The 25,413-nt window shown below is 42.1% G+C and overlaps 1 protein-coding gene across 11 annotated transcripts in view; it reads right to left on the reverse strand.

Annotated features, from left to right (window-relative positions):
• UBP1 (upstream binding protein 1) overlaps positions 1 to 25,413 on the reverse strand; it is a 330,162-nt gene that overhangs the window by 145,033 nt on the left and 159,716 nt on the right. For 9 of the 11 annotated variants that reach the window (XR_003942186.1, XR_003942191.1, XM_030203389.1 and 6 more), the window contains 5 exons: positions 10,608 to 10,713; positions 8,308 to 8,414; positions 5,195 to 5,347; positions 4,963 to 5,073; positions 4,302 to 4,409 (listed from right to left, as the gene is read on the reverse strand). Coding sequence is in view for 9 of the 11 variants with exons in the window: in XM_030203389.1 (XP_030059249.1) it covers positions 4,302 to 4,409; positions 4,963 to 5,073; positions 5,195 to 5,347; positions 8,308 to 8,414; positions 10,608 to 10,713 (585 nt within the window). In the remaining 2 variants the exon portion in view is untranslated. The remainder of the gene's footprint in view (positions 1 to 4,301; positions 4,410 to 4,962; positions 5,074 to 5,194; positions 5,348 to 8,307; positions 8,415 to 10,607; positions 10,714 to 25,413) is intronic. The other 2 variants (XM_030203410.1, XM_030203444.1) reach the window with 1 other exon arrangement.

A 25,413-nucleotide genomic window follows, 5' to 3' on the forward strand; every position in this document is an offset into this window, starting at 1 on the left:
AAGAAATGTAACAGATTAGTGAGGCAAGATTTCCCTTCACTAAATCCCAGTGGCATACCTAGGATATTTGACACCTAGGGCCAAACATTTTTTAACACCCCCCTCCAAAATCTAGTGGTAGGTATACTGAGAATACAAAACACTCAGGACCTACAAAGCAATTCTACAATACTATAATCAGTAATTTCTATGAGTCACACAAGAGTGTACCTAGGAAAAGGAAGCATCTTAAACACTGCAGTGAGCACTAGAACATCAATTCACCTACTGTAAAACTAAACCAGACAGAATAGTACAGATTGTCGATCCTGCACAGTCAATGCCAGCACAAAGCCATGTTTTTTTCACAGACACAGATACACCCTAATCCACTACAGAATAAGTAACCACAAACTAAAAATAGAAATATTTAGACAAAAATTAAACTGAACCCCAAGAAACCAGATTCTGCCTACAATGCAACACCACACCACAAAAACAGTGATAGTGATGTATGTTCCCTAGTACTGTGCAAAATATAAAGACAGCAGATGTAAATTTGAAAAAACTAACAATTACCAATCAACACTTTACAATTAACAGAAATAAAAAATATAGAAAAGAAAATACCATTTTATTGGTCTAATACATTATCTTTCAGAGGCCAAAACCTCCTTCCTCAGGTCAATACAGTATACTGATGTTACAGTATCCTATCCTGACCTGAGGAAGGGGGTTTTGGTCTCCAGCCATAGCCCCATTATCCCACCTGCCCTCTTCTCAGCTCCCAGGTCCAGCTACCTTTTTCAGCCCCCCTCTCCGAGTTCCAGTCCTAGCCCTTATTTTAGCTGTTACTTCACAGCCTCCAGTTCCCACCTGCCCACTCTCAACAGCCACCTTCTTGCTTCTGCCACCAGAAGCCCTGCATTTTCTTTGAATTGGCAGTGGAGCGCCAGGGTGCTGTGAAAGCAGGTTACTTTGGGCTTTCCCTGTGTCCCGTCCTCCTTTGACATAACTTCCTATTTTCGTGAGAGTAGGACACAGTGAGGGAAGGCCCGAGCTGCCCAAGGCAACCTGTTTCTTTCACAGATGCTGCATGGCCAATTCAAAGCTTAGATTTTAAAAATGCAGGGTGCCGGGTGGCAGAAACGAGAATGGGGCTGGCAAGGGAGCTGAGGATGGGAAGGTGGAGACTGGGGACTGCGGAGAAAAGGCAGAAGTGGCAACCTCAATAGAGGGACTGAAGCAGCGGGAGCAGAGCACCCCCTTTATGTTTGCACCCAGGGTGGACTGCCCCCAGCGCCCCGCCCTTGGTACACCACTGCTAATTCCATGTTGGCTTTGTCTTATTAATCCCTGCTTTTGAATATGCTCTGTAATTCTGTTCTTTATAATAGTCTGTACCATTTTGCTTGGCACAGACGTCAGGCTCACCGGCCTGTAATTTCCCAGATCACATATGGAACCTTTAAAAAAAAATTTAAAAATTGGCATTACATTGGCCACCCTCCAATCTTCCGGTACCATGCTTGATTTTAAAGATAAATGACATAGTTCTGCAAGTTCATTTTTCAAGTCTATCAGTACTCTGGGATAAATACCATCCAGTCCAGGTGAATTGCTACTCTTCAATTTGTCAAATTGCACCAATACATCCTCCAAGTTTATAGAGATTTCATTCAGTTTCTCTGACTCATCAGCTTTGAATACCATTTCTGGCACTGGTATCTTTCCCAAATCTTCCTCGGTGAAGACTGAAGCAAAGAATTCATTTAATCTCTCCGCTATGGCTTTGTCTTCCCTGAGTACCCCTTTTACCCCTCCGTCATCTTGCAGTCCAACTGATTCTTTTACCAACTTCTTGCTTTTAATATACCTAAAAAAAAGTTTTTCTATGTGGTTTTGCCGCCCACACAATATTTTTTTTTCAAAGTCCCTCTGTCTTCCTTATCAGCACTTTGCATTTCACTTGCCATTCCTTATGATGTTTCTTATTATTTTCAGTTGGATCCTTCTTCCATTTTCTGAAGGATTTTCTTTTAGATCTAATAGCTTCCTTCACCTCACTTTTTAACCATGCTGACTTTCGTTTGGTCTTCCTTCCTCCTTTAATACACGGAATATATTTGGCCTGGGCTTCCAGGATAGTATTTTTGATCAGCATCCATGCCTAATGTAAGTTTTTGACCTTCACAGCTGCTAAGTTATTTTTTCACCGTTCTTCTCATTTTACCATAATCTCCTTTTTGAAAGTTAAATGCTAATGTATTGATTTCCTTTATGTACTTACTCCAAAGCCAAAATCAAATCTGATCATTGTTATCAAGCGGCCCCAGCACCATTACCTCCTGCTCCAGATCATGCGCTTCACTAAGGACTATATCTAGAATTTTTCCATCTCTTTTGGCTCCTGTACCAGCTGCTCCATAAAGAAACCTTGATTTTGTCAAGGAAGTTTATCTCCCTAGCATGCCCTGATGTTATATTTACCCAGTCAATATCGGGGTAATTGAAATCACCCATTATTATTGTGTTGCCTAGTTTGTTAGCCTCCCTAATTTCTAATAACATTTCTACATCCATCTGTTCAACCTGGCCAGGCGGACGGTAGTACACTCCTATCACTATCCTTTTCCCCTTTACACATGGAATTTCAATCCATAGGGATTCCAAGATGTGTTTTGTTTCCTGCAGAATTTTCAATCTATTTGATTCAAGGACCTTCTTAACATACAATGCTACCCCTCCACCAATTCGATCCACCCTAGCAGTACGATATAATTTGTACCCTGGTATGACAGTGTCCCACTGGTTATCCTCCTTCCACCAGGTCTCAGAGATATCTATTATATCTAATTTTTCATTTAGTGCAATATATTCTACCTCTCCCATCATATTTCCTAGGCTTCTGGCATTCGCACATAGACATTTCAAACTATGTTTGTTGTTCCTATTTACACCTTGCTCAACAGCTGACAGTGTTAATTTGTAATCTTTTGTCTGATTTTTACCACACTAAAGTAAAATTTCGTGCAATAAACTCTCTAAGGGAGTGCTTATCAATCTTTTTGGGGCTGCAAAATCCATGACCCCACTGAGGCATGTCGTAATGACATGCCTTATGTACTTCCAGACCAGGCTGCAACACCAAACAGTATGAGCGATCCCATTTGGGTTTACAACCCTTTGGAAACCATGCTCTTGGTTCTTCTACTTCACAGTGCTACATTTAAGCACAACAGGTTCTGCACAAGCTCACACTATTTTTTTTGTACACTTCTTCCCCTTCCAAGTGTGACATAAAACTCAACCCAAGATTTGCAGGTTTCATGCAATGTCCTTCCCCCTCCACTTATGCTAAACTATGTCCCTGAGTCTAAAAGGCTTGTCTTCATCTCTACAGTATCAAGACCTCCAAAGAAGTTCATAGCATGTATTCCAGTTGCCAGGACTATATGATACCAGATCAATACAGTTGAAGATGAAGTTATAGATGTCTTATTACCATCTACCCAAACAAAAAATAAACTGCATTACTAAATAGCATTCTCATTTCCTTGGGGTGAGTGAGCACAATAAAAAGTTAGAAAAAAAGATTCAGCAGTGTACACAATGAAAATAGTTTTGAGAAGTTTATAGTTTTAAAAATGAGTTGCAGAAATGTGTATTGTTGCTTAGCCTGCATAAGGTAACAAGCAATTTCCCAAACCAGGAATCTAAGGGAAATGGCCTAGCATGAAAAAGTTGGTCAAAAATCAGATCTAAAGTTTTTGTAAGCAAATGGCTCTACCAAATCAATCATATATTGTTCTAAATATCTTACTTACAATTCATATTTACTACCTTATTGTAGCTATATTAGTATAGTTTATCACAGGACCTAGCATGAAAAAGGGCAAACAGTGTAGATGTTCTGCAGAAACCAAACCTACTTGAAACCCATGGGGCTTTAGAAAGCATGAGTATGCAGATTATAAGCAGGGGGCAGGAAAAGAAACAAAGCAAGATTTATCAGGTTCAAAATGTAATGTTATCTTCCAAGGAAGCAAAGTTACTACCCATATCAGTAACTTAGTAGGGCATAGAAAGATATTCAGTATACAATCAATCTACCTCTGTAACACTGCTCACAGGTGTGTTAAATTTAGGAAGTATCCCTCTTAAATACATATGTTGTGGACAATCTAAAACAAGCTAAATTCTGCATGAAATCTAATATATTGTTAGTTAACGGTCAGGGAAATCTGTCCTATATTTAACACCATCATTTTGCAGTGGGTACTGTATCTTGCACAGTGAAAAATTAAGCAGAAGTCCCTTACACTGCCTCGCTTTGCCAGAGAATCACCGCAGTCTGCTGGCAAAGTCCGCTTGCTGGACTTTTTCTGCTCATGTTCAACTGCATCTTCAATTATAGGCTCAAGCCTCATCTGGGACAAACACCAAAGATTTGGATCAATTTTTTTTTCATTACACAGTAAGGAAAGATCTAAAAGCCTTTTGTGTTCTCTCAATCAGTACAATAAAATGGAGCTCACTGATGGTCCAAAAGGTGCTAAAATACCCACATTAGTGAAACTGACCACAAGCCAAATTTAAAATATTAAAGTCTTCTTTAGTCAAATTTCACAAGAATAATTTTACCTGTATCAAATACTTTTTTTTTCAAAATTTCAAAGGTTTTTAAATCTGTACATGAAATCTTAAATTTGGATCTCAAACTCCCAGTTACCTATTACAAAATCAGAAAGTAAGCTTCCAAACAGTAAACATACATATCGCTGCCTATTTCTTACCTAATCCCTTAAATTCCCTTATTAATTTTTACAATGCAAGCCTTCTTTCCAACTTTTCATTATCCCACCCATAGAAGCTAACACTACATACAGGGTTTATGTTTCTTGTAGAGATTATCTAGTATTTTGATACATTTTGGGGCTAACTTTGGCAAAACAAGGTGGTGAGTTCATTCCATTTGATTACCTCTGTGAGGACTGTGGTTTCATATGAAGGCTGATACTTCTCTCTCTCTTGTGGAGTCCTCTTCTCCATCTTCTCTCTATCTGTTTTCTGTTTCCGGTCTGCTCCTTTTGGCTAGACAAATGAACATCTAAATAAATCCTTCCAAGGAATCACAAGTTCTTAACTTCAGAACGTTAAAGCTAAAACACTTGTTAAAAAGTGAGACTTCATTGATGGTGTCGTTTCATTTTACCTTAAAAACTTTGATTTGGCAGCTGGCTGAATAGAGGTGCTCAGTGTACTCTCCATTTTCATTTTGTTTAAATGTGTCTGCTTGAATCCTAAATGGTACACCTTTCTCTCCTCCATGTTTCCGAAGAGTAAATTCTGTGCTGATGCAGTGTACCTGCAAAAACAGTATTCCTGTGTCATCCTACTTTTGCTTGTCCACAAATTAGGGCTGTAAATTTAATGCATTTAATGTGCTAAATGCTTAACTAGCATTAAAAATGTTAATGCACTTAACGCATTCCTCCATCTCCCCATCCCGATTCCAGCTTTGCCCCTTCTTGTCTTCCTGTCCTCTCCCCCTCCCACTGGTTTACTCGTTTTAGATAGTCTAGAGCTTGTGCGTTGATTCTCTGCTTCTCCCTTCACTGTGGTTGTAGTGGCAGCAAGGAAAGACAGGCGTAGGGACGTTCCCCTCTGTGTGCTGCTGCCTCTGCTGGACCCAGAAACAGGACAGGGAAACAAGACGGGGCAAAGCAGGATACAGGAGCCCGGGAAGAGACAGGGCAACTCAGGTTTACAAAATCCTGAGTGGTATAGAATAAAGTGAATCCATTTTTCACTCTTTCAAAAAGTACAAAGACTAGGGGACACTCAATGAAATTACGCGGAACTACTTTTAAAACAAATAGGAGGAAATATTTTAATATTTTTTCACTCAAAGAACAGTTTATTTATTTATGCATTCTTGTATCATACTATTATACAAAAACAAGTTTCGGTTCAAAGTGGCTTGCAAGTTACATTTTGGTGGAGTTAAAATAGTGTTGTGCAATGTGGAGAGGGCATCTAAAGTTTGTGTGGTTATTCGTAGAGTTTTTGAAGAGATAGATTTGAAGTGGAAAAGGTAGTGGTAGCTTTTGTGTTCAATTGTAGTGTTTCAGTGATATTTATTCATATAGTTTTTGAATAAGTAGATTTGAAAGTTAAGCTCTGTAACTCGCTGCTGGAAGATGTGGTAACAGCAGTTAGCATACCTGGGTTTAAAAAAGGTTTGGACAAGTTCCTGGAGGAAAAGTCCATAATTTGTTATTGAGATGGACATGGGGAAGCTACTGCTTGCCCTGGGATTGGTAGCACGGAATGTTACTACTCATTGGGTTTCTGCCAGGTACTTGTGACCTGGATTGGTCACTGTTGGAAGCAGGACCCTGGGTAGATGGACCATTGGTCTGAACTAGAATGGCTATTCTTATGTTCAGGATATGGGGGAGTGAAGCGAGACAAAGCAGTGCACACTATGGGGGAGTGAAGCGAGACAAAGCAGTGCACACTATGGGGGAGTGAAGAAAGACAGAGCAGTGCACACAATGGGGAAGGGAAAAGGTGGGGCACTGCAAGATATAGGGGAGACAAGGCAATAATAGATGGTTGGGGGTACGGAGAGAGACAGGGAGAGCAGTGAGGGGTGATGGTTTTGTTTTTTGGTAGTGGCGATGGGGAAAGGAGGAGAGTGATGGTAGATGTTGGATGGTGATAGTGTATGAGAGGGAAGAGATGGGTGATATTGAACAGTGGGGGGAAAGAGAGAGGTGATGCTGGATAGTGAGAGGAAAGAGAGATGGGTCGATGGTGGATGATGGAGAGGAACAATGCTGGATGGTTGGAGAAGGGATGGATAGATGTGGAAATGGGGGATTAAAGAAAAAAGAAAGGGAGATGGTGGACATGAACAGAAGGTAAGCAAAGGGAAGGGGGAAAATGAACACAGATGACAGGGAAAGGAAAAGAAGAAAGGATTTGCATCCCATGGATGGAGGGAAAGGGAAGAGTTGAAAACTAGACAGACATGAGAAGGATGCAGAAAAATGGAAGAAAGTTGGATGTGAAAGGGCGTGAAGAAGACAGAAGGAGAGAAAAAGATATAATGAATGGACAAGAGGTCCTGGAAACAGAGTTCAGAGCACAGAGACAGGGAACAAGATGATTAGAAAAATAAAAATTATCACATCACAACAGGTTAGAAAAAATGATTTTATTTTCAGTTTAGAATTTGAAAACTGTCAGTTCTGAGAATTTACTTCTTGCTGTCTATATTTTCTACTGAACAGGAGGAAATGTGAGTGGGGACGTTTTACGCAATCAATCACGCAATGAAAATTTTTAATCATGATTGATCATGCAATTAATATTTTTAAATCGATGAACAGCCCTACTACAAATAAATTATATACTCTAATATTATATAAAAGTGTTCCTATACAGTGGTCAAGGCCAAACTGAGGAACTAAATTGCAGAAGTTCTCTTCTGACACAAATCAGTAACAGCTCTCGTGCAAGAGGTTCAAACCAAAAAGTGATATAGACACTTAACAGGCTGAGGGCACCTTTAGGCACTACACAAAAAAAAAAACCCCTAAGTCTCAACTACCCAGTTAGAATGGGATTCTAAGACCAATGGATTTTCAATGTTCACAGAGCAGACAGGCCCCCTTGAACCATCTCATCTTGAAGATGGCACATGTAGCAAAATTAGTGTTAGTTCAGCTTTGACTTAATCACCAAATCCTCCCCACCGTCTGCAACACTTTCAACATTCCCAGGAGACCTCCCATCAAAGCAGTAACCAGTACTGATGTTGCTTAGCTATAGAGATAAAGACTGGAGCACAACATGGCATAAAGTAATAAATTCATTGCCTAACTTGGGTCTTTAAGCAAGGTAGAATAAAATATTTCAGGCAAGTGGTATGTTGTAGTAACTTGTATTTCCATTACTAAATACTAGAGTTCATAGACCCAACACCCTCAGGAGGTTTTATACATTTTCAATCTCTAAAGTGTTTCACCAGGGACATCCAATACTGAATGGCTTGGCTCTTCAGCATGGTCATGTTCTTCTGTATTAAGGGATCTTCTCAAAAGCGCTTCCAAGTTATCTCATCTTTTAACAAATGGTGAAAATACCTTGGGGCTGGGGCTAAGTGACTAGGACAATAAAATAAGTTTAAGAACTACTACATTAGTCTTTCCTGTACTACCATGTGGCAAGAACATGCACAAAACATTAAAAGCTAGTCTTTGTTTCTGCTAATGTAAAAATATGGCACTTAAAAGATAAAACATCCAAACATGAGACCTGAATAAAGGCAGATGAGCGTTTTGATGGGTCCCAGAGAAATTCAATAGCATTGAGTTGACCTGGATTTGTCCTTGGCTCAATAATTCCAACAGACAATGGAATATCTGCAAAGGTTGATAAACATTCACAATTAGTAACTTAACCAGGCACTATTAAAGCAGAGGCCTTAAATATACCCCTTTTAAAAAATGCTTGTCCACCTTAAATTTATTTTCTCAGCATGACAACTGACAGTTTTAAATTCTAATCAGACTAATGCTAACCAATTAAAAACATAATTCAACAGAGGATGAGCCTAATGATATGGGGGAGTAAGCTGAGAACCAGGGAAGCCCGGTTCAAATCCCACTGCAGCTCCATGTGAACTTGGGCAAGACATTTAACCCTCCACTGCCTCAGGTACAACCTAGACTGTGAGCTCTCCAGGGATAGAAATACATAATGTGTACCACTTTGATATTCAGGCTTGTAGGCAGTGTATAAGCAAAAAACACACACAGCCGGCCACTGTTCTGCACAGAGAACACTAGAGAAGCAACTTCCAGAAAAGCCACATATATCCACTGGTTTGAGACCAAGCTGGCAAAATTAAATACAGAAATAGAGCCAAAACTAACTTTCTAAAGCACAACCCAGCAAGTTAGATACAAAATGATCCGGCTGTATACATTATTTAGGTCTCCAGAGTTAAGATAAAAGCCAACAAAAAATTATGACTAAGGCATGACCGTGATGGCTTTTAATACTGGACTGGTCTAATGGAGCTACAGGACCCATTTATAGTTTTTCTGCAGTCCTTTCCTTACATTTTGGGTTAAGGTGCCATTCTGAAAATTTAAAAGAGCCAGTCCCAACAGTAACAGTCATTACCCATACGGCACTAGCAGGTGTATGCAAGGCTTCACGGACAGTCCCTGCTTCAAGCTTACTATCTAATAAAAAGGCAGATGAGAAGCAAAAACATGCTTTGGGGGGGGGGGGTCCCTAAAACAAAAACATGTGGCCAGGTATAAGTAAGGTCACTTGAGAGTCTTAGAGATAGACTAGTGAGCATAATCCAAAAGAAAACCACCCTAATCAATAATCAGCAGGGAAGTCTTCTCCCTAGACACAATCTGTGTAAAAATAGAGCTAGGGATGATGGACCTGTCAAACATCTGCAGGGATGTCCATTACAGCTGACCCTTAAATTTTAAAAGTTATACTAGAGGTCCAAATCTCATCAGGCCTATTCATGGATTCATTAAGGGAGCTTGACTAGTTCTCTTTGGAACTAGAAACCAGTACAAAAAGCAAGGATATAAGACATTCCCCTCCCTCCTCCTTTGACAGGGAGGAGGGGGGAGTGTCATGTCTACTGCATCTCCTTTGGATCCTGATTTACTAAGGCTGTGCTCCTATTCCATGTGGGGGGGGGGGGGGGAGGAGGGGGCTTAACCAGGCCTATAAAGCAAACCTGCAGCCCTTATCCCCACCCAATTTGTCTTCCAATCCCACTTATCACTCAGCCTCACTGCTCTTCCCTAAAACTCAGTTAACCCCACCCAATATATTTTTTAATTTAGCTCACACCTTTTTCAAGTAGTAGCTCAAGATTAGCTCATTTCTCCCCCACCAGTCTTCCTATCCCATTCATCTCTCATCTTACTTAAATCAGCACCCTCCCCTCCCAGTTAGCCATCGCCATTTACCAATAACAATCATCACCTCCATCAAGCTAGCTAGTCACCCACCTCCCACAGCACGCAGCCAACGTCAGACACACCCCCCCCCCCCCCCAACTCCCTCATCTCTCTGTGGATCAAGAACGTCTGTCAGGGCAGTCACCATGGAGCAGAATTTCCTTCTCCCTGCACTGTGTAGCTCCGTGCGAGTGTCATGCGGTCTCCAAATCTCAAATCTCCAAAGTCTAGCTACACAGTGCAAAGGATGATGTTCCTGGACAGTAATTGCAAACCGGAGCATGAAATTCCCAGGAGCCAGACAGAAATGTTTAGTTGCTATGACCATCTGGTGCTTGAGATTTTTGAACTCCAATATTAAGAGTCAGGAAACTAGCTTTTATAGAAACTGCTTTTCACCTTTCAAAATCTGAGCAGCCAATCTAGCCATCCACAATTAAGCTGGTTTGTTTTCCTGCATCAATTTCTTCCAAGAAAATGAACAAGTAGCCCAATATCTATAACATGACATAACTTGACACCAGAAATAAAAACAGAAAAGATATTTCATCATAATACCAAATAATCATCATAAATAATCTACATCCAAATTGATCATCTTCATATTTAACATACCTAAATCCAGAAGCCGGTCACCAGGACGGTTCCACTTCCAACCTTCTAGCTGCTGATGCTCTGTATATTGCAACCGTCGGTCATGAAACACAACTCTTATAATGCTCTAGGCAGCAAAGGAAAGCACTCATTACAAAAAATCCAACAGAATGTGAGCTTGCACTAAAGCAACAGGACAGCCCATCTCTTATCAAATCACTGAACAGAAAACTGATAATTCACCAGACAAGTTGTTTTAACTGTTGCTTATTTACACATGTGCACAATGAAACATTTCTAAAATACTATGTCTACACCCTAAATTCTCACATGGCTCATCAGGAAACACCGACCTGATAAGACAGTTTGTAACACTCCTCAATTAATTTTCTTTGTAGTCAGAAGCCAAAAGCTGAGCGCCCCCACCCTCACCACCATGGTCTCCAAAGTTGAAGAGTGGGATGGGGGAAGGGAAGAGGTCTCCTGCTCCTTAGGTTTTAGCTCCCGAGTTACTAATTCATCTATGCCTAATGAAAAATATTAGAAAATCTGGCCTTTACTGCATTGTTGCAGGCCAGGCAGAATTTGGGTTGTGAGGAGGGGGGAACTGATGGCTATGTAGTGCTGTCATCACCTATTCTCTCTCATATTCCCCACCCTGTTGTCACTCAGTTCCTTCTTCTCTTCCAAATTCTACCATTCCCACTTATCCAGCTCTCACCATCCACAAAGCCAATCTGTCTGCCCCCCCACCACGAACCTCACTCAAGCAGCCCCATAGGCAGTGAATTTTGCAGGCAGGCAGCCCCCCTCATTTCCTTCTTCTGGCCAAAGTACAGCTGCCTAAGAGGAGAGAAGGAGCTACCTGTTCTATGCACCCCATGGCTGGCTGTAAGTTTGAGCCATGGGTACAGGAACTTAGGAAGTGATCTCACAAAACTTGGAGATCCTGAAACCAGCTTTGGAGTTCCTAAACCACATGGTTCAAACTTCCTGAGCCATACAGTGCAGAGTACAGGAGGTTCCTATAGGGAGAACATGCATAACAGGTGGGCCATGATAGGCAGGACAGAGAAAATGTGGGGAATCAGAGACAAAGAGCAGACTATTTGAGAAGCCACATGGTCTACACATGCTTTATGAGTAAAGGGAAAATTAGGTTCTTACCTTGGTAATTTTCTTTCCTTTAGTCATAGCAGATGAATCCATTAACTGATGGGTTGTATCCGCCTACCAGCAGGTGGAGATAGAGAACACTGAAAGACCATAGTGCCTCTAGGATGGCTAGCCCCAACTGCCTTCAGTATTTGAGATTTCCAAAGCAGAGTGAACCATAAAGGTATAATAACATAAAAACTTTCCTCACAGCGAACAATCGCCCCATAACAGAAGCATCAAAGGAGGGACAATCTCAACCTCCTGTAGTAGAACATCATGTAGAAATTCTGATAACTGTTTTCCAACTTCTCCCAATGAGATTTATATCTGCATGAAAGATCTGAACAAAAAACAAAGTCAGACAGGGAGGGATCATGGATTCATCTGCTGTGACTAAAGGAAAGAAAATTACCAAGGTAAGACCCTAATTTTCCCTTCCTTGTCATCAGCAGCAGATGAATCCATTAACTGATGAGATGTACAAAAGCAATCCCTACTTAGGGTGGGAACAGGCCACACCACGAGCCAATACTTGAGCTCCAAAAACAGTGTCCTGCTTCGCGGCAACATCCAGCCTGTAATGCCGGGCAAAAGAGAGTTGAGACGCCCAAGTAGCCGCACTACAGATCTCTTGAAGAGAGTGCACCCGTTTCAGCCCATGAGCAGGAAATGGCTCTCGAGGAATGTGCCTTAAATGCTTCAGGTGGAGACCGACCTGAAAGCAGATACGCATCAAAAATGACTTCCTTGAGCCAACAGGCTATAGTGGCCTTAGACGCCGGGCCTCCACATGGAGGACCTGACAACAAAACAAAAAGGTGATCAGAAGTCCTGAAGTCATTTGACATCTGTAGATACTGCAACAGTGCCCTGCGGACATCCAGAAGATGTAACTGCCCAAAGGAGTCCGGGAACTCTTCCCTAGAAAAGGAAGGAAGAAAAATGAGCAGGTTCAAGTGAAACGTTGAAACCACCTTAGGCAGGAAGGAAGGCACTGTATGTACCCCGTTACTCCGGACTCCGAGAATTGCAGAAAAGGGTCCCGACAGGACAGCCCCTTAGCTCAGACACGCGTCTAGCCGATGACATGGCCACCAAAAAGACTGTCTTGAGAGTCACATCCTTCTCCGAAGCTCGCTTAAGCGGCTCGAAGGGCGAACACTGAAGAGCCCTCAACACTAGCCCTAGATTCCAGGCCGGACAGGGCAACCGGACAGGAGGACGGAGCCTAAGCACCTCTCTGAGAAATCTGGCAATGTCCGGATGAGCAGCAAGGGACAAGCCAGCAACTTTCCCTCGATAGCATGATAATGCTGCCACTTGCACCCGCAGGGAATTGTAAGCCAGGCCTTTTTGTAAGCCCTCCTGCAAAAAGTCCAGCACAGTTGAAACTGTAGCTCGCGTGGGTGTGATCGCCTTTGAAACACCCCACGCCTCAAATTTGTGCCAGATCCAAGCATAAGCTGCAGAGGTGGACTGCTTGCGGGCCTGCAAGAGAGTGGAAATGACCTTGTTAGAGAAGCCCTTGTCTCTCAATTGCGCCCTCTCAATAGCTAGGCCGTAAGACCAAATCGGCAGGGATCCTCCATAGACACCGGACCCTGAACCAACAGGTTCGGCACCAGGGGCAAATGCACCGGAGCGTCCACCAACATCCGGCGAAGATCCACATACCACGGACACCTTGGCCACTCTGGAGCGATGAGAATCACCAGACCTCGGTGATGTTGAATCCGCAGGACTCGTCCTATCAAGGGCCAAGGAGGGAACACATACAGGAGGCCCGAGGGCCAGGGTTGAGCCAGAGCATCCAACCCCGCCGAGTGAGGATCTCTCCTTCTGCTGAAAAAGCGAGGTACTTTGGCATTTGCACTTGACGCCATTAGATCCATATCGGGAGTCCCCCATTTGGCACAAATCTGAAGAAAAACTTCTTCTGCTAGTTCCCATTCCGCCGGGTCGATTTGATGCCTGCTGAGAAAATCGGCTTGCACGTTGCTCTGACCTGCTATGTGAGCTGCCGACAAAAGCTGCATGTGGAGCTCAGCCCAGTGGCAAATCTAAGCGGCATCCGCGGCCAGGGCGCTGCACTGAGTGCTGCCCTGACGATTTATATATGCCACCGCTGTCGTGTTGTCTGACAGAACCCGGACAGCAAGCCCCTTCAGAGTCTTTTGAAAGGCCATAAGAGCCTGGAATATCGCTCTCAGTTCCAAGCGATTGATGGACCATCCCGCTTCCAAGGGCATCCACAGACCCTGAGCATAGCTTCCTTGGCAATGTCTCCCCAGCCTAGAAGGCTGGCATCTGTTATCACCAGGCACCAGGAAGGAAGCGCAAGAGGCATTCCTTGGCACAGCATCCTGTCGGAGAGCCACCACTCCAAACTGAGCCAGGCCGCAGGGAGCAATGTTAGCCTGCGTTGATATTCCTGGGACATCAGAGACCATTGTTGAAGCAGGGCAATCTGCAGAGGCCTCATATGCGCTCTCACCCAAGGCACCACCTCCAAAGGTGGCCGTCATCAACCCCAGCAGCTGGACAAAGTCCCAAGCTCGTGGGCGAGGCATCCTCAGGCGCAGATGGACCTGATTCTGAAGCTTGCACCGCCTTTGGTCGGGAGAAAGACCAACCCCGATGCCGTGTCGAACTGGACCCCCAAATACTCGAGAGACTGAGAGGGGGGTCAGGTGACTTTTGGGTATATTGACCACCCAGCCTAGCGCCTGCAGGACCGCCACCACTCTGGCTGTGGCAAGACGACTCTCAATTGCAGAGTCCACTCTGATGAGCCAGTCGTCGAGATAAGGGTGAACTCTGATACCCTCTCACCTGAGACGGGCAGGTATGACCACCATTACCTTGGAAAAGGTATGGGGAGCTGTGGCTAGGCCTAAAGGCAAGGCCTGAAACTGGAAATGCTTTCCCAACACTGCAAAGCGGAGGAACCGCTGGTGTGGAGACCAAATAGGAATGTGCAAATAAGCTTCTTTTAGGTCCAGAGACGTGAGAAACTCTCCTGGCTGTACCGCCGCAATGACAGAGCGCAGGGTTTCCATGCGAAAATGTCGTACTCTAAGAGCCTCGTTTACTTTTCGCAAGTCGAGGATCAGCCTGAAAGACCCGCCTTTTCGAGGCACGACAAAATTAATGGAATAGCGGCCGCAGCCTCGGGAGGCACCGGGATCACCGCTCTGAGGTGCAAGACTTGTAAGGTCTCCTCTACTGCCGCCCGTTTGACGGCAGTGCCGCATCGGGACTCCACAAACACGTCTCTCACCGGGGCACCTGTAGATGAAAATACTCCTGCAATAATTCACAAGGCACTCTTCCCTCCCCTATAGCTGGCATCCACTACACACCCATTTGTCAAATACCCCTTGAACTCATTATGCTTAATGAGCACGTACAGGGTATACTGTTTATCGGCCAATCTCTCTCTATAGCAGGGTTTCTCAACCCAGTCCTTAAGACATCTAGCCAGTCATGTTTCCAGGCTATGCACAATGAACATGCATGAGAGATCTGTACACAATGGAAATACTACGTAAAATTTATTCTATGCTCATTCATTGTAGATATCCTTTAAAAAAAATGACTGGCTGGGTGTGTCCCAAGGACTGGATTTGAGGACCCCTACACTACAGGTATCTCATATCAAGCTTAAATATAGGGACTGGCCATTTTCTTTTTGGTAACAACATATTAGTGCAGCAGCACTTCCAATGCAATGCTGCTCTGTACATGCCTACTGCTTAACCAGAGTCCAACTCCTCAGCTCTAAAAAGTGACCAAACTAGTGCCACCATATATGTTTGTGTTTATTTAAAATTTGATATACCGTCTGGCCTCTTCAGTTCTTAACAATATATAACAGCAATAAGGGCAAATGTTAAAAGAATTAAAAGAACTCTATATTAAGTGTAAAAGGCAGACTTCTCTTATGCATTTGAGATCCATTTGCACAAGACCTATTAAAAAAAAAAAAAAATCATCTCATGGCAAGAGTTGTAATTCAGTCAACTGGATATCAAATGCTTGAAAAAAATGTGAAGTTTTCAACATTGCCTTAAATTTTTACAAAGTTGGTTCTGCTTGAATATATAACTAGAGGCCAGCCAAAAAAAGGCCCCCCTCTCTGGTTGTTTCCCATCATGACTTTGCTATGTGTGGTAAGGCCATACAACGATCTTGCAAGCATCTGAGAATTCTATTAGGTGTGTACGGAATTGCTAAGAAACTCTGATATGAAGGATGGTGTTCTTAACAGACCCTGTATGCAGGGGCGTGACATGAACAACATATGTGCAAATATCTCCTAGAAGTCTAATGGTGGAATTTTGTATTGTTGTACGCACATTTAAGTTACTAACTAATATTCTGGTATAGACCATATTTCTAAAATCTAGACAATAAACAAGCAAAGCATGTATTAGGGAGTGTAACATCCTCATCAACGAGATATTTCAAAGAGTGAAACTGATGCCAAGTTATAGTATCCTTTTTTTTTTGCTGGATAGGGATGAATGGAGGGGGCAGGTGACAGAGGAGCATGGATGGGTATGGATTGGGAGGGCAGGGCTCAGGGAGAGATCGGCTGTCCCACCAAATTATCCAAATTCAGACAGACAACCAGGTTGCCATGTATTACGTCAACAAGCAGGGGGGCACAGGATCTCGCCCCCTGTGTCAGGAAGCCGTCAGCATGTGGCTCTGGGCTCGCCGTCACGGCATGGTGCTCCAAGCCACATATCTGGCAGGCGTAAACAACAGTCTGGCTGACAGGTTGAGCAGGATTATGCAACCTCACGAGTGGTCGCTCAATTCCCGTGTAGTGCGGCAGATCTTCCAGGTGTGGGGCACCCCCCCTTGGTAGATCTCTTCGCATCTCGAGCCAACCACAAAGTCCCTCAGTTCTTCTGACTCTGAGAGCCTCGTTTACTTTTCGCAAGTCGAGGATCAGCCTGAAAGACCCGCCTTTTCGAGGCACGACAAAATTAATGGAATAGCGGCCGCAGCCTCGGGAGGCACCGGGATCACCGCTCTGAGGTGCAAGACTTGTAAGGTCTCCTCTACTGCCGCCCGTTTGACGGCAGTGCCGCATCGGGACTCCACAAACACGTCTCTCACCGGGGCACCTGTAGATGAAAATACTCCTGCAATAATTCACAAGGCACTCTTCCCTCCCCTATAGCTGGCATCCACTACACACCCATTTGTCAAATACCCCTTGAACTCATTATGCTTAATGAGCACGTACAGGGTATACTGTTTATCAGCCAATCTCTCTCTATAGCATATAGTATCCTTGATGTCAGAAGAAGGCGGAACACAGCGAAGGGAAGGCTAGAGACGTCGGGAGCGCCGCCTCCTTCCCTGACGCTGCGCTGCTGGAACCGCCACCACGGAGGTAAATTTAAAAAGAAAAAAAAAGAAAAGGGATGTTGCGGGAGGGCGAGCGAGGTGAGCATGGTGCGGCGGCGCCCCCCAGAGGGAAGCGCCCCCCTGCCATGCTTACCTCGCTTACTGGGTTAGCACGGCCCTGACTCCCAAAATATCAGTTGAAAATACTGCTGTTAGTTCTTAACACTACTGTAGCTAGATTGTTAATTCTATGAACTTGTGTGCTCAGATGTTCAACTACTTATGCCAACTTGCACATGCAAGTTATAGAATAACCTCAGTTGTGCACATAATTCAATAAGTGTTAATTGGTGTTAACAGCTATTAGCTATAACTGGTCTTATTGGTGCTAAATGGCACCAGTTAGCAATAATGCATATAACTGCCCTTAGTCACTATCCTATAAATTGTGCACTCAAATTCCCAGAATGCATAACTTCAAGGGGTCGTGGACCTGGAAGGGGTATGTCAGGCAGAGATGCACATAATCATATTCCATAACCTGCGTGCTTAACTGCCTAAAGTTAGGTGTAACAATTTAACAAACGCTCTACGTCAATCCACTCACATAATTATGTCACATTGATATATTATTCAAATGGATGGACTCTGTGATGAAAAACCTCTTATTGCCTTTACTAGAACTAGGAATATCGGAGAAATATTATCCTGGAAAAAACTGTACATGAATTTGAGACAAGAATCTATGGCCACCCACACTATATGTGATCATTGCCAATGGTGCAATACTTCTATAACAGGGCCATGGTGAACTGCCCCTCAATCGTATAGAAAAATTTAATCTATTTTTGACTCGGACTGTACTATGAGGATGGTAGTGTACATAATTGAATGCCCTTGTAAGAAGATTTATGTTGGACGCAGTATGCGACCTATAAGGACTAGACTTATTGAACATAAATCTAGAATTCTTAATAATAAACTTAAAGCGCCATTGGTACAACATTGGGTGGACCGACAACATTCTATATCAGATTTACATTGGCACATTATTGATCAATTAAAAGAAGGGTGGGAGAGTGGAGATATGGAAAGAATATTGGATATTTACCTTAAATACAATTGAACCGTATGGACTAAATCGGGAAATTGACTGGTTAACACTTATATGAATGTGGTTTACTCTTTAAATGTGGTAGCTCCTTGATTGCCGTACTTGTGTGAACACATAACAGCTGTTTAAGCCTGGAGTTGGGATAAGCGTTCTACATCACAGTTGGCGTGACAAGATATAAATCTAGCTGAACAATATCGATGGCCATCTTTGACGTTGGCTGTCTGACATACTTGTGGTGAGTAAACGTCTACAGGTGTATTAGGACACAGTAACTTTATTACTTACTGAGATTATTTATTTTCTCAGAGGAGATTACCTTGAAACAGCGTTTTTACGCGAAACATGGATCCTTGTCGGTAAACATCTGGTCTCCAGCATTAAGAACCTAATGAAAGCTAAGTACTATCTTGAAAATACGCTATGAATGTAGCAGATTTTTTTATGATTGAAATATATAAAATGAAAAAAACATAAATGCAAAAGAAAATATTGAAAAATATAAAGAGATACATCTAAGGATTGATGAGGATTGCGTTACTACCCTTTATAGACACATGCTTGGCTCATTTAGCCAAACTAGGGGAAAAGTACGCTGATCTGATAGATCCTACTATGATCCTATTACCCAAATTGATTTGGGAATAATTATGTGAATGTGAATGGATTGAAGTAGAGCGTTTGTTAAATTGTTAGATTGCGAGCTCCCTTCTATATGAATAAATTTTGCTGCTTAATGATTATCTGAATAAAGTTAGGTGTAAGCATTTACACTACCCATTAAGCTGGTGTAAGTGCTCATGCCCAAAGTTAAGTGCCTAAATGCAGACTTGCGCTAGTATACTGTAATAGCACTTGTCTGCACAACTGCCATTACAGAATCCACTCTTAAGAGTGCATTATTCTAGTGCCTAAATTTCAGCAATCTTTAGAAATGTTATCTCTAGGTATAAGAATTCTACTGATATTGCCAGTTTTAGCAGAACTTCATTGGTTGCCAATTTGATCAAATATAAACTACTTTGTTTAATTCTGTGTTTTGAATTTGGGAGGGTCCAGTATATTTGCAGAACTTGCTGTACAGATATGGCCATGTAAAGAGGCTGCAATTCTGCCACCAAAACTCTAATGATACCTAGTAACATCAAAATGCAATCTACTTACACACTTCCATGGCAATGAGTCATAAATTGTGAAATTCCCTGCCGTTAGAATTATGTAGCGAGATTATCCAACTTTTTTAAAAACTGAAAATGTGACTCTTTGAAAGGGTGTTCTGTCAGAGAAAAAAAAGTTATAATGTTATCCTTAACTCCAACAGTAATTAACGATTCTTGTAAGGGAATCTTGTTATTTTTGTGGAGTCCTGCTGAGTACTCATGATCTGACTTGGTCACTGTTATAAACAGGATGCAGGGCCAGATGGATCTTTGGTCTGACCCTGGATGGCAATTCTTATGTTCTTATGAGAGGACATTACCAGTGGTCAGAGCCTCTGACTTGGTTAACATTGCAATCCAGAATCTGGCTAAAGGCTTTTAAGTTCCTTGGTTTAGTTGTTGAGTGGTGTTATCGGATTAGTACTAGCAAACATAATAAGTCTGCAAATAAGAAATATTTTACAAGCCACTCTTTCACCTATCACTCGAACATCCTGGCTCACTCTCCCTCTGTACTAGTGACTCCCCCACCCCATGAATTTTGATGCATGGATGGGGAGAGAAATAAAATGTATTACATGGATTCAAAATATATTAATAAAGAAACTCCAAATGAAGTAAAGTAATCCACTCAAAAATGCAAGTCATACAAAAAGGAAGGAAAAGCCTAAAAGAGCTCAAAATCCAGAGATTTATAGAGCTAATGTGATCAAAATGATCTACTCTTCATCACTGGCAAAAACTTTCCAATTAGACATTTTTCTTTTATTGGTTTTCATTTTTCAAGCTTTAATGTCCATTTTTCTTAAATAAAGGATAATCAAAAAGGCATTTATTTCCTCACTCAATAGCTCCGGTACAATGGGTGAGCAAAACTTCAATGTTACTGATTCAAATATCAAATGCACTTATCTTTGAAAAGCAAATGTAGAGCCAACTTCACACTTTCTTTAAAAAAAAAAAAAAAAAGGGCACAAACTTCAAAAATGAAAAACAATAAAAGAAAAATATGTCTAATTGGAAGGTTTTTGCAAATGATAAAGAGTAGACTGCTTTGATCACATTAGCTCTATTTGGAGCTCTTTAGAGGCTTTTCCTTCCTTTTTTGTATGATTTGCGATTTTGAGTGGATTACTTTGTTTGGACTTTATCAATATTTATTGATTTTTGTGATTCCACACCCAATTTTGTTTTTTGCTTTAGTGGATTCAAAAAGTATCTGCCATGTCCTTTCTTGCAATGGACTAAGAACCAGGGAAGCCGGATTCAAACCCCACTGCTGCTCCTTGTCATCTAGTCACCCCTCTACATACAGGAAAACACCTACTATACCTGAATGACTCAACTTGAGTTACAACTGAAAAAGGTGTGAACTACATCCAAAATCCTCTCCCTTCCCCCTCCCTAAAGAATTCTCCATAAAGGACCACCAGACCTGATCAAAGACCTTTTCATTAATGATGTGCCACACCATCAACCACCTGCGTCCCTGGTATAAAACCAGATTGGCCTCCATATACTAGGGAAGTGAGTGAGCACCTGTAGTCAAGAAGCAAAAATCTTGAGTGGCAACCTGATATTACTATTAAATAAAGATATAGGCCTGCAACGCCAGCAATGCAAGATATCCTTTCCTCCTTTAGCATCACCGTTGACCCCACATTTCTCATAGGAAAATTCCCTCCCTCTTCAACACACTATTACAAAGTCTCCAGGGGCCCTGATAATTTTGAAAGTTTTATAACATTTTGCAAAAATGACATTAGGCTTCAGTGTTGAGGCCTGCAGGACCTCAATGGCGCTTAATGTCTCTGTCCAAAATGTGTGTAAGTTACTGTGGGGAGCTGCACCTCCACAAATTATCTATTAATCTGTTCATTATGACTACTTTTGCCTGCAACATATAGGTCAGAATAAAAACGCCACAAATTGTGCCCAAATTTCATTGCTACAGAACAATGGTTCTCAACCCAGTCCTCAGCTCACACCTAGACAGTCAGGTTTTCAGGATACCCATAATGAATATGCATGAGAGAGTAACATGCACTGCACCTCCACTGTAGAAAAATTTATCTCAAGCATATTCATTGTGGGTATCCTAAAAACCTGACTGGCTAGGTATGTCCCAAAGACTGGGCAGAGAACCCCAGCTATAGAATACCACCAAGCCTTTATCTTCTCTAATTACCAATAGCACACTGGCTTTATTGTCATGCTCAAAGTAAATGTGCTTCACTTAATTCAACTTACAACCTCCTCTGTTTCCATTGTGTTCAGGAGTCTTTTTATGGAGAAATTATGTCTTACCTGATAATTCTTTTCTTTAGTCTTATCAGAACAGTCCAGATAAATGGGTGTTGTGTCCATGGACCATCACATGGAGACAGAAAAAAAAGTTGTGTGATTTGCCCCTTAAGAGTACTGTACAGCCACAGAATGTTCAGTATTTCAAATAGCCAAGCAATGGTGTACATGTTCACACTGTCTGGTAGCACTAAAAACCTGAAGCAAAACGCCTCTCTCAGTCAATATGTATAGGCATATTCTCTACTGACACACGGATATTTCATTGAGCCAGGAGACGGAAGTAAGGGAGCACATTTAAAGAAGTGTCCAAAAAAAAGTTATGCATCTGCAAGTGAGATGAATGAAGAGTGGAGATTTTTTTTTTTTTTGTTTAACACAGCTAAAATAATTTCTCCTCCTTTGTCATCCATACCAGACCAGTCCAGATGGATGGGATGTAGCAACGAATTGGGTGGGTCCAAAAGCTCAAGACAAAAAAAAAACCAAGAAAATTTAAGGACGCCCGAGAACATGAGAATCCAATAAGAGATACTGAGAGCAATGAAACATGAATAAAAAGCACTACTGATAAAACAGGAAAAAAAAAAGTGTCTATGGATACCAAGAGCCAAATGAAAAAGCACATGAAAGGACTTCATAAGGAATAGTCTACAGCCAAAAGAACTGTAAGGCAAGGAATACACCTCCAATTGTAATGCTAGAAGGATAACAAAACACTGCTAAAACTCTTCCCTTTTATTTTTGTGGAATTAAGAAAGAAAATTGAAGATTTCCTGAAGGCAAGTATCCTAAGAAGCAAAACCAAAATGTAAAACGGTACTGTGAACCCAGAACAAAGGGTGAGAAATGCCAAAATGGGCTAATGAACCTCTGGGAGCAATAGAAACCACTCCTCTGCAATCTGCATGTTGAATGGTAGAACCAATAATAACAGAGTGAAAAATGCCTTTACATTTCCAAAGTGGAAGAGAAACTGAACTATTTAGGTGCATTGAACTTAGAAGACAAAAGATTAGCAGGTGCTGAGGAACAAAACATGGCCTGTCTCTTGGAAATACAGAAGAGTCAGGCAAGATTTAAAAAAAAAAAAAAAGTGAGCCTTTCAGGGACTTGAGAAACGCAACAAGCCCCAATATTGGAGGGAAGTGCTGAAAAGCAACACCTTTAACTAGTGTAGGTAAGCAATAAAATGTAGCTGCGCCCAACAGGCAACTGTAGAAGCTTGAACAGTGGATTAAAAACTGGTTGAAGGATAGGAAACAGGGAGTGGGGTTAAATGGGCAGTATTCACAATGGAGAAGGGTGGTGTTCCTCAGGGGTCTGTGCTAGGACTGCTGCTTTTTAATATATTTATAAATGATTTAGAGATGGGAGTAACTAGTGAGATAATTAAATTTGCTGATGACACAAAGTTATTCAAAGTCGTTAACTTGCAAGAGGATTGTGAAAAATTACAGAAGGACCTTACGAGACTGGGAGACTGGGCGGCTAAATGGCAGATGACGTTTAATGTGAACAAGTGCAAGTGATGCTTGTGGGAAAAAAGAACCCAATTATATCTACGTCATGCAGGTTCCATGTTAGGAGTTACGGACCAAGAAAGGGATCTGGGTGTCATCGTTGATAATACACTGAAACCTTCTGCTCAGTGTGCTGCTGCGGCTAGGAAAGCAAATAGAATGTTGGGTATTATTAGGAAAGGTATGGAGAACAGATGTGAGGATGTTATAATGCCGTTGTATCGCTCCATGTTTCGACCGCACTTTGAGTATTGTGTTCAATTCTGGTCGCCGCATCTCAAGCAAAATATAGTAGAACTGGGAAAGGTGCAGCAAAGGGCGACAAAAATGATAGCAGGGATGGGATGACTTCCCTATGAAGAAAGACTAAGGAGGCTAGGGCTTTTCAGCTTGGAGAAGAGACGGCTGAGGGGAGACATGATAGAGGTATATAAAATAATGAGTGGAGTGGAACAGGTGGATGTGAAGCATCTGTTCACGCTTTCCAAAAATACTAGGACTAGGGGGCATGCGATGAAACTACAGTGTAGTAAATTTAAAACAAATAGGAGAAACATTTTCTTCACCCAACACATAATTAAACTCTGGAATTCGTTGCTGGAGAACGTAGTGAAAGCGGTTAGCTTGGCAGAGTTTAAAAAGGGGTTGGACGGTTTCCTAAAGGACAAGTCCATAGACCGCTACTAAATGGACTTGGGAAAAATCCACAATTTCGGGAATAACTTGTATAAAATGTTTTTACGTTTGGGTAGCTTGCCAGGTGCCCTTGACCTGGATTGGCTGCTGTCGGGGACAGGATGCTGGGCTCGATGGACCTTTGGTCTTTTCCCAGTATGGCATTACTTATGTACTCTGCAAGGTAGCAGCAAAGAGGCAGCATTCAGTCCTGAGCCGCATTTGTGGAAACTAGATAGTTATGTACCACAACTGGCTGGGATAAACAATGCAACCGTCTGGAACAGCTACAAACTACTGCTGGCCTCTGAAATAAAATGGAGTGAAGCAATCAAAACATGTAGCCAGTTGAGGCAGGTCAGGCCAAAAACTACCTGCTGCAGCTATACTACAGGAGTGGCTGCTGTAGGTGTGGAAAAGCTGAAAGCTACATCAGAGCTATATTCCCTTTCCCCTTCCAAAAGCATGCATCCAAGTACTGAAACTGGACCATGAAGCCTAGTGGGGCAGGTGGGCTATACAGCTGTCACAGCCACATCACACAGCTGACCACCAGAGCTGTGCAATACAGGTGAACAGCACAAGTGGGAAATACAGTAATAGAGCTGACTACCACAGTTGTGGAATAAAACTTACGTAATGCCGGAATAGCAAGGGCTGAGAACAAGAGCTGGAATTCCCATACTTAAAGGTACCTTCCCTAGTCTCGCAACTGAGGAGAAATGTGTACATGAACCAAGTCACTATCCCCAAGAATGGAATTTTCCAGCTAAGGAATATGAGAAACTGAAAGGCGACTACCACAGCTAATGTCATACAACTGATAACTTCAATTGTAAAAAAGGTCTGAGCACTCAACTTATGAAATAGCTGACTTCCCCAAATTGCAAAGGTGAATGAATGACTTTTTACAGAAAATACAGAAGATCTTGCTCACCACATATAGCTAAGCTAACCAGAACATTTGAAGAAGCTGGAAGGAGATGATCCTGCCAGGTGCAAAATACAGCCAAATATTGAAAAGTAGATAAGTTCACCAAGGGAAAGAGCATACTGGTAGGGCTGTATTACTGTCCACCAGGACAGAATGAACAGACAAGATGAAGACATGTTTACAGAAATCAGGAAAGTTGGCAAATTGGGAAACATAACTGCGAGCTATTTCAATTACCTCAATATTGACTGGATAGAGGGAAAGGGAAATGGAACTTGACATACCACCTTTGTGAGGTTTTTGCAACTACATTCAAAGCGGTTTACATATATTCAGGTACTTATTTTGTACCAGGGGCAATGGAGGGTTAAGTAAACGCTATTTTAGGGAGCTCTAGGGAGGTAAAATTTCTAGATGTAATAAATGACTGCTTCTTGGAGCAACTGGTCCAAGAAACGACAAGAGGGGGGGAGCTATTTTAGATCTAATCCTTAGTGGAATGCAGGGCACGGTACAAAAGGCAACAGCGTTGGATCTGCTGGGAAACAGTGATCACAACATGAACAAATCCAAAACGATATCTGGAGTGAAGTTA

Source organism: Microcaecilia unicolor, chromosome 1, assembly GCF_901765095.1.
Source record: "Microcaecilia unicolor chromosome 1, aMicUni1.1, whole genome shotgun sequence".
Classification (NCBI taxonomy): domain Eukaryota; kingdom Metazoa; phylum Chordata; class Amphibia; order Gymnophiona; family Siphonopidae; genus Microcaecilia; species Microcaecilia unicolor.